The sequence below is a fragment of the Tachysurus fulvidraco genome, unplaced genomic scaffold, assembly GCF_022655615.1.
Source record: "Tachysurus fulvidraco isolate hzauxx_2018 unplaced genomic scaffold, HZAU_PFXX_2.0 HiC_scaffold_101_np12, whole genome shotgun sequence".
In the NCBI taxonomy this organism is placed as follows: domain Eukaryota; kingdom Metazoa; phylum Chordata; class Actinopteri; order Siluriformes; family Bagridae; genus Tachysurus; species Tachysurus fulvidraco.
Genome location: NW_025926969.1, coordinates 1 through 13,849, shown reverse-complemented (window position 1 = coordinate 13,849; position 13,849 = coordinate 1). Strand labels below are relative to the sequence as shown.

The following is a 13,849-nucleotide window of genomic DNA, read 5'->3' as shown; positions in this document are numbered from 1 at the left end:
CAACGGACAGTCCAAATGAAATGCACCCATCTAATAAATTATAATAAAAATAAAAATAAAATAAAATGTACAAATGTCCTATCTACAATTTATTTCATTATTTTCTAATTAAATAAAAATGGCGACAATGTTTATTTAAACCATAGACTGTATTTATATAGAGGCGCCAGCCAGTTAAGTCCGAGGAGACGTCAGCGGCGGTCAGACGACAGAGCGGGACAACAAATATAGCAGGCAGGTGTGTTTTGAGTAGTATAGGCTGACTTTGAAGATTCCTTACGGGTGCGGCAAAACGTAAAAAGAAAAAAAAATGAAGAAGAACAAAAGAAGAGACAGCGGGGGTCTTTGCAAAAGTTTCTGTCGGGCAGCCGTCATCTGACATTACCGATTGCAAACTGTTCAGGAGAAAGATCATTTTCTTTGTTGAAACGAGTAAAAACATACCGGAGAGCAACAGTAACAGAAAAAACTGAATGCCTTTGCCCTGTTGGCAATTGAAAATGGATTCACAACTGCCCTGGATTTTGAAGACATCATCGAGGACGCCTCATCAAAACTCAGGAGAAAGCATCTGTAAATGTAAGTTTTCCATTTAAACATATACATCTGAATAAGTAAAGTGAATATTAAAATCAAATGTAAGATCTATATAAATTAAATGTATAATATAGGGCTGAAATTCAATATGAGAACTAAACCAAGTTCAAATCTCAAACAGCTGTCTTATGTATACATTTTATTATTTCTCCACAAGATTGTGATGATGCCGTCAAGACGTGTTTCTGCTGTGATGGAGGCCTGTGATGCTGGAAGGCTGAAGATTATGCCTGAGTGGAGCATGCATGCTAAATGGTTTCTTTAGTATTTTATTTATTTTTATTTTATTTTATTTTATTTTATTTCCAAATAAAAAATGTTTTGAGGGAATCTGGTGTTTATCACATAATTCTTGAAATGTAAGAAGTATTCCATCCATATACAAGTCTTTATTAGTCTGAATACCTTTAGTTTTCCATAGTTTAAATCCTCCATCCTTATATTTATTATTATTTATTGTTAGACAGATTCTAAATGGTCTTGATGAATGTGAAGGGTCATGTTTGCCTTCTTGTTCTTAATTACAACATTTATAAATGTTGTAAGCTATTGTATTTTGCAGAAAATCTTAATTACAACATTTATAAATGTTGTAAGCTATTGCATTTTGCAGAAAATCTTAATGAAATGTGTTGATTAAATGTAAACAGAGCAAATAAACTTATTTGCTCTGTTTACATAGTTTACTGACACCTTTTGGTTATTTGCTGGTACTACTGCCTTAACAATGACACAATGTAAAATGTGAATTAACTTTTATTAGTAACTTTGGTAAGTTTCAGATTTCAATTCATAAATAACATCGATGGAGGGGGGCCCAAAAAATGCAGCCTGCCTAGTGTAGTCCATTTATTTAATCCGGCTCTGGGTGGATATTCATTTTAATTATACATTAATCACAGGAATAAAAACTAAAGTGTTTTGATCAGAATAAAAGTGATCCTGCATGAATACAGGGTTGTACACTGTCTTTTGTCCTGCACTGTCTTGTTTGTCTTGTGTCTCACACTGTGTACACCAGGTTGCACAGATACACTTTATGTGGCTAAGACTTACTAAGTCCTTATCTCTGTCTTTGTTTTATGTAGCATCATGTTGTTTTATGTAGCTTCATGATCCTGGAGGAACGTTGTCTCATTTCACTGTGTACTGTAACAGCTATATATGGCTAAAATGACAATAAAAGCTTCTTGATTTGACTTGAAACGTCTGAACACAATAAACTATCAGTGAGATTAAAATGATCATGAAGATAACATTCTGAGGCAGATGCAGGGTCGTAATGGCGGCTCATTAAACAGTTGGCAAAAGACCTTCATCTGATCTTTTTTTTTTTTAATGTTTTTTCCCACTCAAAATCTGATGTTGATGTTTCTCCTCAGCAGCAGACACCGAGCCCAGGGAGAAGATCCTGACCTGCTGCTCACACACTACCTGTTACAGATGGAGATCAGTCTCAGATCAGTCAGGGTTTCGACACTGACTCTGACTCTTCCGAATCTGTTTCTGCTGTTACATGGAGTTTTCTCTTACAGTAAGTCTGTTTTTACTGCAGCTTTATATGTACAGCTCAGAGTAAGATTAAAAGTCTCCAGCTGATGGTTGAAACCTAATGAGTGTTAGTTAAGGTGTTGGTGTAAAGTTTTAGTGAGATAACATGTTAATAACACAGACATAACCCGGATTTTACAGCGGGTTCTGTTTATTATCACCAGGTTACAGTGACAGTGAACTGAGGACAGAAATACTGAGCTCACAGCTCTGTTAGGGCACAATGTGTTGATTCTTTTTTTCTACTCTAGCTCCCTCTCTAACTTCCAGTGTTGTATAAAGTATTAGAAAGCAATACTTGAGTAAAAGTACAAGTATCGTACTAGAAAAAGACTTTGCTAGAGGCGAAAGTTGCCTTTTAGAATATTACTCAAGTCTTAAAGTATCTGATATTTAGTGTACTTAAGTATCAAAAGTAATTTTCTGATATTTAATGTACTTAAGTATTTGAAGTAAAAGTAAAAAGTAAAATTTCAGTGATTTTCGGTAGGTATAAGAGCAGGGGCAGTTCTAGGGTTTCATCTTTAGGGGTTTTAGCCATCAGTGAGAATTTAAAACAAGAAGAGTTTTATATTATATATTATATGACTACATAGTAAGCCAAAAGTTATGGTATTATCAAATGGCAAAAGTGGACACCAAAATTTTATGCATGATGTAATGATGCCAGTCTTGAATCAGATCAGTTCATGTATGTGTGCATTCTCTACAAACAGTGTCCAATGAATGCAGTCATTAACAAAAAAAAATATTCACAAGACAAATCAATAAATGTTATTTTTATCTAGTATTGAATGGATTGTTTACATTAATATTTTGTTTGTGCTACAACTCTGGTAATAAGAATAGTGACATTTCACTGCTTTAGGTTCACCAGTATTTGCGGCTTTCAGACGATTAACGTTATAGATAAACGCCTCCAGCTCTGACTGCGCGTGCACGCTGCGCGTGCCTGTGCTTCTCCGTAGAGCGTGCGGAGGACGTGCAGTGATTTGTGCGGACGTGCAGTGACACTCTAGCAGCAGTGATTCGCCAAACCTCCCTTATTACAGTCACCCACATTTCTTCTGATTTTATTTTGTAGTAACGAGTAACGAAGGTGCTTAGTGGAAATATAACGGAGTAAAAGTATACATTTTATCTAGATAATGTAGTGGAGTAAAAGTGAAAGTTGAGATAAATTTAAATAGCGAAGTAAAGTACAGATACGTGACATTTCTACTTAAGTACAGTAACGAAGTATTTGTACTCCGTTACATTACATTACAACACTGGTAACTTCACAGGCTTCAGAAGTCTTGATTAAAAGGCTTTATTGACCAACCAGATGGATAATCAGACTCAATAAATGCAGTGAGAACTAATGATAAGAAAATAAAACAAATGTAATATAAAGGACATTATTTATTGGCAGACTCTTATTCAATGCGAATTATAATTATTGAATATTATAATTATTTAACAGAAATGCAAATAAATCACATGTATCATTAACTGAAAATTTACTTAAGTGGCCTTCTTATTACTACATGTTCCAGCAGCTCCTATAGCTGCTGATGGATTGGATAAACAACGCACGCTTTACGCACACCAAAAGTATGCAAACATATATTTACAATCTTCGAAGATGAAAGTGGATATCCAGTGTGTCGCTCTTATAGTTTGTGTGGTAAAAACTGTACGTGTTCCCCTTCCACTAAGCCAACTTCCTCTACCTGTAAGAAACACCCGTTTAAAAACCCTCTGTGCACACACTGCCCCCACCTGGTGACAACCCGAAATGCATTCACAACATTGGCTCCTACAGGAGAACTTGCACCTGACGTTTCTTTCTATCTTGGAAAGGTAAAATTTAACTTAGAATATAAGATTGTAAAGTGAAAACTTTCCCTGTTTCAGCATGCGCTTGGCAGCATCTTCTTCCTGCCTCTGTCACAATTTACATGATAAAAGTCTCTTTACTTGCAAACCGTATCAATGGTAAAAAAATATTCAAATAAAAACATCTGTAGTAGCGTCAGTAGGGGGTGCCGTTGAGCTATTTTTCCTCATTGCGTTACCCGCAGCTGGGTGGATTTGCCTTTATATACGCCACTTCGACGGATACGGCGCGCTGTTCAATTGTTTGGCGTGAATGTGGTTGCTCTCGCTGGAAGGACAAAGTGTTGGTAGGTCTTTTTTTTTTAAATAGTAGTATTTAAGAGAGTTGGATGCGTTCATTGATTTATTTATTTTTGTTACTAGTATGTTCTGGGTATTGCTGTCAACTGTATTCAGTTATTACACTCTACTTGTAAATGCTGTCGGGCTGGTATTGGATGCTGCATGTGAGTTTATTAATTAAAATAAATTGCCTGATGGCATATAATGAGTTATATCCAGAACGGGATTCGGGTGTAACGATCCTTTTTCTTTGTTTAGTTCATTTTATATATGTGGCGTGCATGCTGCTGTTTCCCATACTGGTCGAGAGTGGTGAACACTGAGATTTGTGCAGCACACTGCATGTAAGTGCATATTGTGAAATAAGATCTCTTATACCCAGAATAAGACTGGTTTTGTGTAATTCTTTTCTTGGTATAGTCTATTTTATATGTGCATTTTAGATATTGTTGACAGTTAATACTGACGGTGAACACTGAAAATACCTATAGGCTGCAGTGTTTTGTGCTAAACGCGAGGCTGCAGCAACTTTCCGTTGGGTCTGGTATGCAGTACAAGAAACTGTAAAATGGTATGTTTGTTTAATTGATTTGTGTAATATGGAGATTTTAATGATAATAATAAATTAATTTTTAGATGGGTTTAAGATGTATTGTGAAGCATTGTTTTATCTAGAGATTGGATAATACGTTTATTTCGAATTATGTAATGGTGCTGTGTAACATGGGTTGGTGTTATATTTGAGAATGTAATTTTATATATTGTCTTCTTTTTTTTGTAGAGTGCTATGTGCTCGTGGTCCTGTTGATCACTGTTTTCCCTACCTTTATTTATTTTTTTGGTATAGTTTGTTTATTGGCTTGGAAGCTGATTATTTATTGTTATTTTTGTTTGATTTATTTGCTATCGGCCCATAGTTACCTTGTCTCCTTACTGATTTAGAGCGCTCTTAACAAAAGTAGGACAAATACTACATCAGGTTGTGTACTGTTTATGACAATCGGGGGGGGGGGGGTTACTCACTATTAATTGTACAAGTGTGGTGTGTTGTGTGGGTTTTGTTTTGTACTTTGGTTTATCGGGTTTGTTTCCTTTTTTTTTTTCCCCAATTGTATTGTGAAGTGGCTAACCCCTCATTAGAAGTAACCTTTGTGCACGTGTGCTGGTTTAAGTCCTCAGTATGATTAAGTCAAGAGAGCGAGAACCATTTAATAAATGTATTGATTTAATGCAATATTGGTCTGAGTAATTTCATTTATTTGAATAACTGTGTGGGAAGCTTTTTGTGGGATCTCCTACCCATGTAAATTGGAGTGGCGTAGTCACTGACAATTAGTTACCTATCTGACTCGGTCACACATCATAACAATGAAGAAAACCATTTAGTTAAAATAAACTCTGTTCAATGTCAGTTATATCTAATTCCTATATTCCTAAAATGGCTGAGGAACAACTTCACCCGTGTTCTCTCTCCCACACACACACACACACACACACACACACACACACACACACACACACACACACACACACACATGAGAACATACAGAGCTGTGAGATGTTTTCTGTGTTTGTTGGCATGCCCTAGGTTTCCTCTGGGTCTCCCTGATAAGTCTTTGACATATCTGTGCCCGGTATTTTTGTGTTAACAGTCTGCTGACATTAATCATTCTTTTTCACAGAACTGAGTAATAAATGCTGGTACAAGGTTTAATATTAATAATCAATACAAAGTGACAAATGAGCTAAAGACAATATGGCTGACACATTTCACACATCAACAGCTTAAAGGTAATGGAAAGGAAAATGTAGGCGAGCAGAACTATAAAATAACTGCTGCACATGAACTCTGGCTCCCTGTAAAAGAACTCACGACTCACCTGGATGAACATTCCCAGATTATTTGACTACTTTTTTTTCTGTTGATTTAGCTCTTAAAGATCTCTTCTCATGTTTGTATCCGTAGCTGAGTTTGAGATCTCGCTCCCCACGCGTGTACAGGTGGGTGTGTACGGCGAGGCGGTCCATCTGTCCTGCGTGTTCACAGTTAGCGGCTCGTGGGACGCAAACAGCAGCGTGATCATGTGGCTGCACAACCTAGAGGTGGTCCACAGTTTCTATCATAACCGAGACCAGCCGCAACACCAGAGCCGGAGATACGCCAACCGCACCAGCCTGTTCCACCAGGAGATGAAGAAGGGGAACGCGTCGCTCAGGCTGGACCGCACCACTCTGGAGGACGCGGGGGAGTACACCTGCTCTGTCAGCACTCGGCTGGGCAGGCAGAGAAAGAGCTTCCACCTCAAAGTAGCAGGTAACGATGAAACTGTACAATAAAGTGCTCTAAAATGTTAGCTACCTAGTGCTCACGGTGAAGCGTTACTAGTTGTCATGGTAATTGACCACTCAGCACTGTTCTCTACCCCTCCTTTAGCGTTCTACCCCGAGCCTCGTCTGCAAATCTCTGTGCTGCGCGACGGCCACATGGAGGTGCTGGTGACCTCAGAGGGCGGGTTCCCCTCTCCCTCCCTGCAGTGGGTGATGGGAAACGCCAGGGACGTCACCAACCACACACACACACAGCTGAGTAAGGACTATCACACAGGTCTGTACAGCGTGAACAGTAAACTGATCCTAAATGTAACCGTCAACTCCTCCATCACCTTCATCATGAAGAACCCAGATCTGGACCAGACCATCAGGAGGATCATCAACCTCTTCTCAGGTGAGTTCATCAAGACCACACGTCCCCGAGAGGTTCGTTAACTCACAACACCACAAATGTGCCGTTGTTATCATTTTAAAAAAGAAATTAGTGAATAAATTCTTTATAGTAAATAAAAGATTAAACAGAAAAGTCTAAAGATTTTTATAATGTGGATTATAAAATGGACTGAAATAAAAACTCTGAACCTGTTTTTATTTATTTATTCATTTAATTTGTTTCGCAGAAAATGGAGGCTTTGACCAGAGGAACCAGCGAGCAGGACTTATTGTGCTTTCTGTTGTTGTAGTTATGTTACTACCTGTGATCATTTCACTAATTATCCTTCAATACCGAATGATGAAAAAGGAAAAATTCCGAAATACTTCAGAGACTAACATCGAGTCATCAGAAGCTTCAATCCATCAGACAGCAGCTGAAAAACCTCCATTGGATGAAGCAGGAAGTGTTTCAGAATTACTTGATAAAGAAAAATCTCAGGCCAGGCAGCTAGACTAGAAGAAGAAATGTAGTTTATTTCTTAGATTTTGTTCCTTAAGCTCTCCACCAACTGGCCTTCAGCAGAACAGTCAGTGATTAAGGCAGATGTGTAGAGTCACATCTTCAAAACCATCTCCATCCTGATCTCCAGCTCCTGTCTTCCTCTCTGCTGAAACTTTTTATGGCACTGAATATTTAGAAGATTAATGGACAATGTTAAGGGTCTGGTGTCTCAGATCAAACTCCGGACTTCAGCTAGAACTGAAGGTCAATAAACCTCATCACAGTATTTTTGTAAAGAAGCAGTTATTATACTTTAAATGATCAGCTTGGTCTGTTTTACGGTTATTTCAGGCAGGTGACAGTCAGCTGTGAGCACCGGTGTATTTTCTGTGCTGTTCATCAGTTAGTGTTAAATTCAGTCCTCAACAGCTCCAGTCATCACCATGGCGACGTCCCTTTACATTTGTGTTTGAAGTAAAATAAATGTGAAGGGTTCTGTTGTGTTAAAAGGTTGTTAGTTGATAAATCCCTCTTTCTGGACAAGGGTTACTGATGCATTTATTAATAATTATTTTTCATTTTGAGTCATGTGACATTTTTACATTTGTACATTTAAAATGTTTATAAAAATCTGAAGGTGAATTTTATCGGAATAAAAAGTTTAAACTGCATCTGATTCCTTTCATTGCTTTATGGAGGTTCTTTTTATTAAAAAATGTTAGGAGCAAAACAGCATATTGTAATATTAAGAGAGATTTCCATCACACACTTGCACGTGCACACACACACACACACACACACACAAACACTCTCTCACACACACTCACCCCGAACAATCCTAGTTAATAATGACCACACACCCATAAATACTGATACACACATACACATCATGATAAAGAGTATAATGTGGAAGTCGCTACGCAGTCAGTGTGTGTAGGTGAGGAACAGCGTGAATTTTCTCTCCATCAGCTTTAGATAAACACTAAAATATTCACACACCCTGTAAATGCTGGTTCAATGTTCATTAAACATAATGTGAAGACATACTGTGTTTCTCTGAAGTACAGATTATGTGATGAGCTAATCATTCCACAGGTCTCACACACATGTAACACCAGGGGCGAATCTAGGGTCAGAGCTTTAGGGGTGCTGAGCACGCAATGAGCCTGAGGATCTCATCTCGGTACCTAATGGCAGTCAGGTTTCCTCTGGCGAGCACATGGAGGGCTGTGCATCCCTCCAAAGAAATGCCACCCCACACCATTACTGACCCACTGCCAAACCGGTCATGATGGAGGATGTTGCAGGCAGCAGAACGTTCTCCACGGCATCTCCAGACTCTGTCATGTATGTCACATGTGCTCAGTGTGAACCTGCTTTCATCTGTGAAGAGCACAAGGCACCAGTGGCGAATTTGCCAATCTTGGTGTTCACTGGCAAATGCCAAACTTCCTTCCCGGTGTTGGGCTGTAAGCACAACCCCCACCTGTGGATGTCAGGCCCTCATACCACCCTCATGGAGTCTGTTTCTAACTGTTTGAGCAGACACATGCACATTTGTGTCCTGCTGGGGGTAATTTTTCAGGGCTCTGGTAGTGCTCCTCCTGTTCCTCCTTGCACAAGGGCATGGGTAGCGGTCCTGCTGCTGGGTTGTTGCCCTCCTACGGCCTCCTCCACGTCTCCCGATGTACTGGCCTGTCTTCTGGTAGTGCCTCCATGCTCTGGGCACTATGCTGACAGACACACCTTCTACTATGCTGAAAGCAAACCATCTTGCCACGGCTAGCATTGATGTGCCATCCTGGTTGAGCTGCACTACCTGAGCCACTTGTGTGGGTTGTAGACTCCATCTCATGCTACCACTAGAGTGTAAGCACCACCAGCATTCAAAAGTGACCAAAGCTTCAGCCAGAAAGCAAAGGGGAACTGAGAAGTGGTCTGTGGTCACCACCTGCAGAACCACTCCTTTATTGGGGGTGTCTTATTAATTGCCTCTAATTTCCACCTGTTGTCTATTCCATTTGCACAACAGTATGTGAAATTGATTGTCAATCAGTGTTGCTTCCTGAGTGGGCAGTTTGATATAACAGAAGTGAGACTGACTTGGAGTTACATTGTGATGTTTAAGTGTTCCCTTTTTTTCTGAGCAGTGTATTATACAGCCATTTATTGTATTAGGAAAGTACCATATACACAAAACATAGTGGGCCCTTTGTAAACCAAATCTGTCCTATTTTATGAATATTAATAATTTAAAAGAATTCGATATAAAAAAAGCAAGGCACTGTGGTGTTAAATGCTGAGCTGTAGTACACAGGAAAGCTTGTGTTTTTGTTGTTGTTTTTTCCTACTTCATGTATTCTCTGAAAACCTATGTGACTACCTATTGTGACTTTGAACAAAATGTGTATTTTGTGTTTCGAAAAAAAGAAACCCGACACACACACGTGATGTTTATTGACGCGTCTAAAATGTTTTATTTTTTTAAAGGGGCAGGATTAGACACGATATATATGCGAGTTCACGCTCGGAGGGATTCGACACTGAATCCAACCCCCCAGCGCCCCCCCCCCCCCAAAAATATACAAATAAATAAATAAATAAATAAATAAATAACCTGAAATAAAATAAACAATGGGGGTGTTGTGGTGTTTGGTAAGGATCACTGACCACATTTTAAACAAATATAAAGTATTTGTTCAATTTCCATTTATTAATCTGTGTGTGTGTGTGTGTGTGTGTGTGTGTGTGTGTGTGTGTGTGTGTGTGTGTGTGTGTGTGTGTGAGTGAGTGAGTGAGTGAGTGAGAGAGAGAGAGAGAGAGAGAGAGAGAGAGAGAGAGAGAGATTATAACTGGTGGTGTTTATTGTAAGTGTTTGTTGCCTTTTTGGACTTTATTATTTGTAATGTTGCTCCCATATAAAGCAGTTCGGCACAAGCCCAGCCAGGGGAGACGCTTGATTCCTGCCCGTTTCCATAGAGACAGCGGTGCGGACTGATTTTGGGCGTTGCGGCTTATTAAATATACGATAAATAGTCCGTTTTTCTGCGTGACAAACACAACATGACAAAAGACCGAAATGCTTGACTGTCACGTTAATGCGTGATACTTGAGAGCCCTGCATCTGAGTTTATGCAACAAAGCATCTTTGTTGGCTGTTTCCTGTTCGGAGTCACGTCGGCGGATCACGTGGATCACACACATTATTTACTGTAGAGTGTCACCCAAATGAGGATGAGGTTTCCTTCTGAATCTGATTTCTCTCAATGTTTCTCTCTCATATCCTCAGGGAGATTTTTCGCCTCCGGCTTGTTCATTAGAAATAGGGCTTTATATATAGCATTTTATATTTTATGTTAATCTTTTTTTTTTATTTAATTTTAAACTTTATATATATTTATATATTCACTTAGAGTCACTTGGGAAATTGTTAAAAGCGCTATAGAAATAAACTGAATTGAATGGATTTTTTCTCCCAGTGAGGATAAATGAAGACTCCTTCCTACTTCTCACACACACCCTTATTGCGTATTGTGAGTTTTCCAGAAGAATCTCAGTAGGTAAAAACCTGTTCAAACTCAGCGAGACTAATGACGTAACGTATCTAGAATGTGTGGGTAGGACTAATGACGTCACTGTATGTAGTCTTATAAACACTGATCCGAGATTTCCCGTCTTATACACACTTATCGGCTGTTTCCTGTCTTATACACTTGACACGTCTGAACACAATAAACTATCAGTGAGATTAAAATGATCATGAAGATAACATTCTGAGGCAGATGCAAGGTCATAATGGCGGCTCATTAAACAGTTGGCAAAAGACTTTCATCTGATTTTGTATGAATCGGATTAAAAGAGATCATTAATTTACATAAATTATTTCTAGAAAATTTTTTTGTTTGTGTGATGATGATGATGATGTTTTTTCCCACTCAATCCCTGATGTTGATGTTTCTCCTCAGCAGCAGACACCGAGTGAGCCCAGGGAGAAGATCCTGACCTGATGTTCACACACTACCTGTTATAGATGGAGATCAGTCTCAGATCAGTCAGGGATACGACACGGACTCTGACTCTTCTGAATCTTTTTCTGCTGTTACATGGAGTTTCCTCTTACAGTAAGTCTGTTTTTACTGCAGCTTTATATTACCAGCTCAGAGTAAGATTAAAAGTCTGATGAGTGTTAGTCAAGGTGTTGGTGTAAAGTTTTAGTGAGATAACGTGTTAATAACACAGACATAACCCGGATGTTACAGCGGGTTCTGTTTATTATCACCAGGTTACAGCGACAGTGAGCTGAGGACAGAAATACTCACAGTATCACAATCAATTCTTGATTAACTGGCTTTATTGACCAACTAGATGGATAATCACACTCAATAAATGCAGTGAGAACTAATGATAAGAAAATAAAACAAATATAATATAAAGGACATTTACAGCATTTGGCATTGATGCCCTTATTCAGAGCAAATTATAATTATTGAACAGAAATACAAATAAATCACATGTATCATTAACAGAAAATTGACTTCTTATTACTACAGGAGAACTTTTACCTTGCACCTGATGTCTCTTTCTATCTTGGAAAGGTAAAATTTAACTTAGAATATAAGCTTGTAAAGTGAAAACCTTCCCAGTTTCAGCATGTGTTTGGCAGCATCTTCTTCCTGCCTCTGTCACAATTTACATGATAAAAGTCTCTTGCCTTGCAAACCGTATCAATGGTAAAAATATTCAAAAAAACCCATCATAACAATGAAGAAAACCATTGAGTTAAAATAAACTCTGTTCAATGTCAGTTATATCTCAGGGGTATTCTCTACTCGTATTGAAAGGGGGTGTGTGTCTTTTTTTTCAAAATGTGGACCTTTTTCAGTTTTTCTCGTCCTTTTTTTTTTTTTTATTTAATCATGAGGTTCAAATACTTCATTTTGGTGACCTTTTTATGCACAACCATTTTATGTATCTTAAAGAGCATACTTTTTGATGCACCTAAATTATTTACTGCATTGTGGTCAAATTGCTTCCTCATGTACCACCTTTGTCAGTCCATACACAGTACATAAGTTTAAAGCCCACACTAACAACAGAATAGATTTAATGAACTTTACTGAAGTATTAATTATTATTTTCATCATCATTTCTTGACTCTGTCAATGCATCCTTGCTTGTTTGCTGTATTTGTCTTGACACTTATGGATTTAGTACACTGGTCAGTTCCAATCTTCTTGGGTGCAATTTGGAGAATATGTTCACAGCTTCATCCAGGTTGACTGCCATGTCATATAACCCCTCCCCCCATCATTCAGAGGCTTTACTGTTGCTTTAAAAAGTGTATTGCGAGAACTCTCTCTGAACTGCACGTGCGACACACACACACACACACACACACACACACACACATCCAGCTACAATAATGTATCATATTAATTTGAAAAAGCAACCCAGAATATTTGTCACAAGCATTTATACACAATAGTCACATGAAACGGACCTGGACCTTTGGCAGTGCCTACGGGCTTGTATCTAACTCCTATATTCCTAAAATGGCTGAGGAGCAACTTTACCAGTGCCCCCCCACCCACCCACCCACCCACACACACAGAGGCAGAGCACAAAGTGAGAACATACAGAGCTGTAAGATGTTTTCTGTGTTTGTAGGCATGCCCTAGGTTTCCTCTGGGTCTCCCTGATTCTCCAAGACTTTGACACATCTGTAGCTGGTATTTTTTGTGTTAACCGCCCGGTCTGCTGACATTAATCATTCTTTTTAACAGAACACAATTGTTTTAACAGAGCTGAGTGATAAATGTGATACAAGGTTTAAAATGAATAATTAGCACAAAGTGACAAAAAAATGAGCTAAAGACATGCAGACAATATGGCTGACACATTTAACACAACAGCTTAAAGTTTATGGATAAGAAAATGAAGGAGAGCAGAACTATAAAAATGCTGCAGCACATGAACTCTCGCTCACTGTAACAGAACTCACGACTCACCTGGATAAACATTCACAGATGATCTGAATACTTACTTTTTCTGTTGATTTTGCTCTTAAAGATCTCTTCTCATGTTTTTGTCCGTAGCTGAGTTTGAGATCTCGGTTCCCAGGGATGTACAGGTGGGTGTGTACGGTGAGGCGGTCCATCTGTCCTGCGTGTTCCCAGTGAGCGGCTCATGGGACGCAAACAGCAGCATGATCTTTTGGCTGCACAACCAAGAGGTGGTCCACAGTTTCTTTCATAACCGAGACCAGCCGCAAGACCAGAGCCGGAGATACACCAACCGCACCAGCCTGTTCCACCAGGAGATGAAGAAGGG

At 38.9% G+C, this 13,849-nt stretch overlaps 1 protein-coding gene and 1 long non-coding RNA gene across 3 annotated transcripts; both read left to right on the top strand.

The window, feature by feature from the left end:
• Positions 1-440: 440 nt before the first annotated feature.
• On the top strand, positions 441-8,183 carry LOC113655999 (CD276 antigen-like). Of its 2 annotated transcripts, XM_047809731.1 has the most exons (6): positions 441-579; positions 755-852; positions 1,980-2,131; positions 6,278-6,625; positions 6,746-7,036; positions 7,263-8,183. In XM_047809731.1, exons 2-6 carry the CDS (start codon positions 761-763, stop codon positions 7,532-7,534), a joined length of 1,155 nt encoding a protein of 384 aa, XP_047665687.1. In that variant the 5' UTR covers positions 441-579; positions 755-760; the 3' UTR covers positions 7,535-8,183. The 2 variants fall into 2 exon arrangements, with proteins under 2 accessions (XP_047665687.1, XP_047665688.1); XM_047809732.1 differs by lacking the exons at positions 441-579; positions 755-852; positions 1,980-2,131 and adding an exon at positions 4,071-4,316.
• On the top strand, positions 4,330-5,292 carry LOC125140472. The gene is made up of 4 exons (XR_007139740.1): positions 4,330-4,475; positions 4,570-4,655; positions 4,755-4,882; positions 5,093-5,292. It is a non-coding gene; the product is annotated as an uncharacterized LOC125140472 (long non-coding RNA).
• Positions 8,184-13,849: the final 5,666 nt, after the last annotated feature.

What these genes read in the sequence shown, in the direction of transcription:
- LOC113655999 (XM_047809731.1), top strand. Translation starts at nt 761, where the DNA reads ATGATGCCGTCAAGACGTGTTTCTGCTGTGATGGAGGCCTGTGATGCT. An exon ending in ACATGGAGTTTTCTCTTACA is followed by an intron (nt 2,132 to 6,277) that starts GTAAGTCTGTTT and finishes TTGTATCCGTAG; the next exon opens with CTGAGTTTGAGATCTCGCTC. An exon ending in CTTCCACCTCAAAGTAGCAG is followed by an intron (nt 6,626 to 6,745) that starts GTAACGATGAAA and finishes CCCCTCCTTTAG; the next exon opens with CGTTCTACCCCGAGCCTCGT.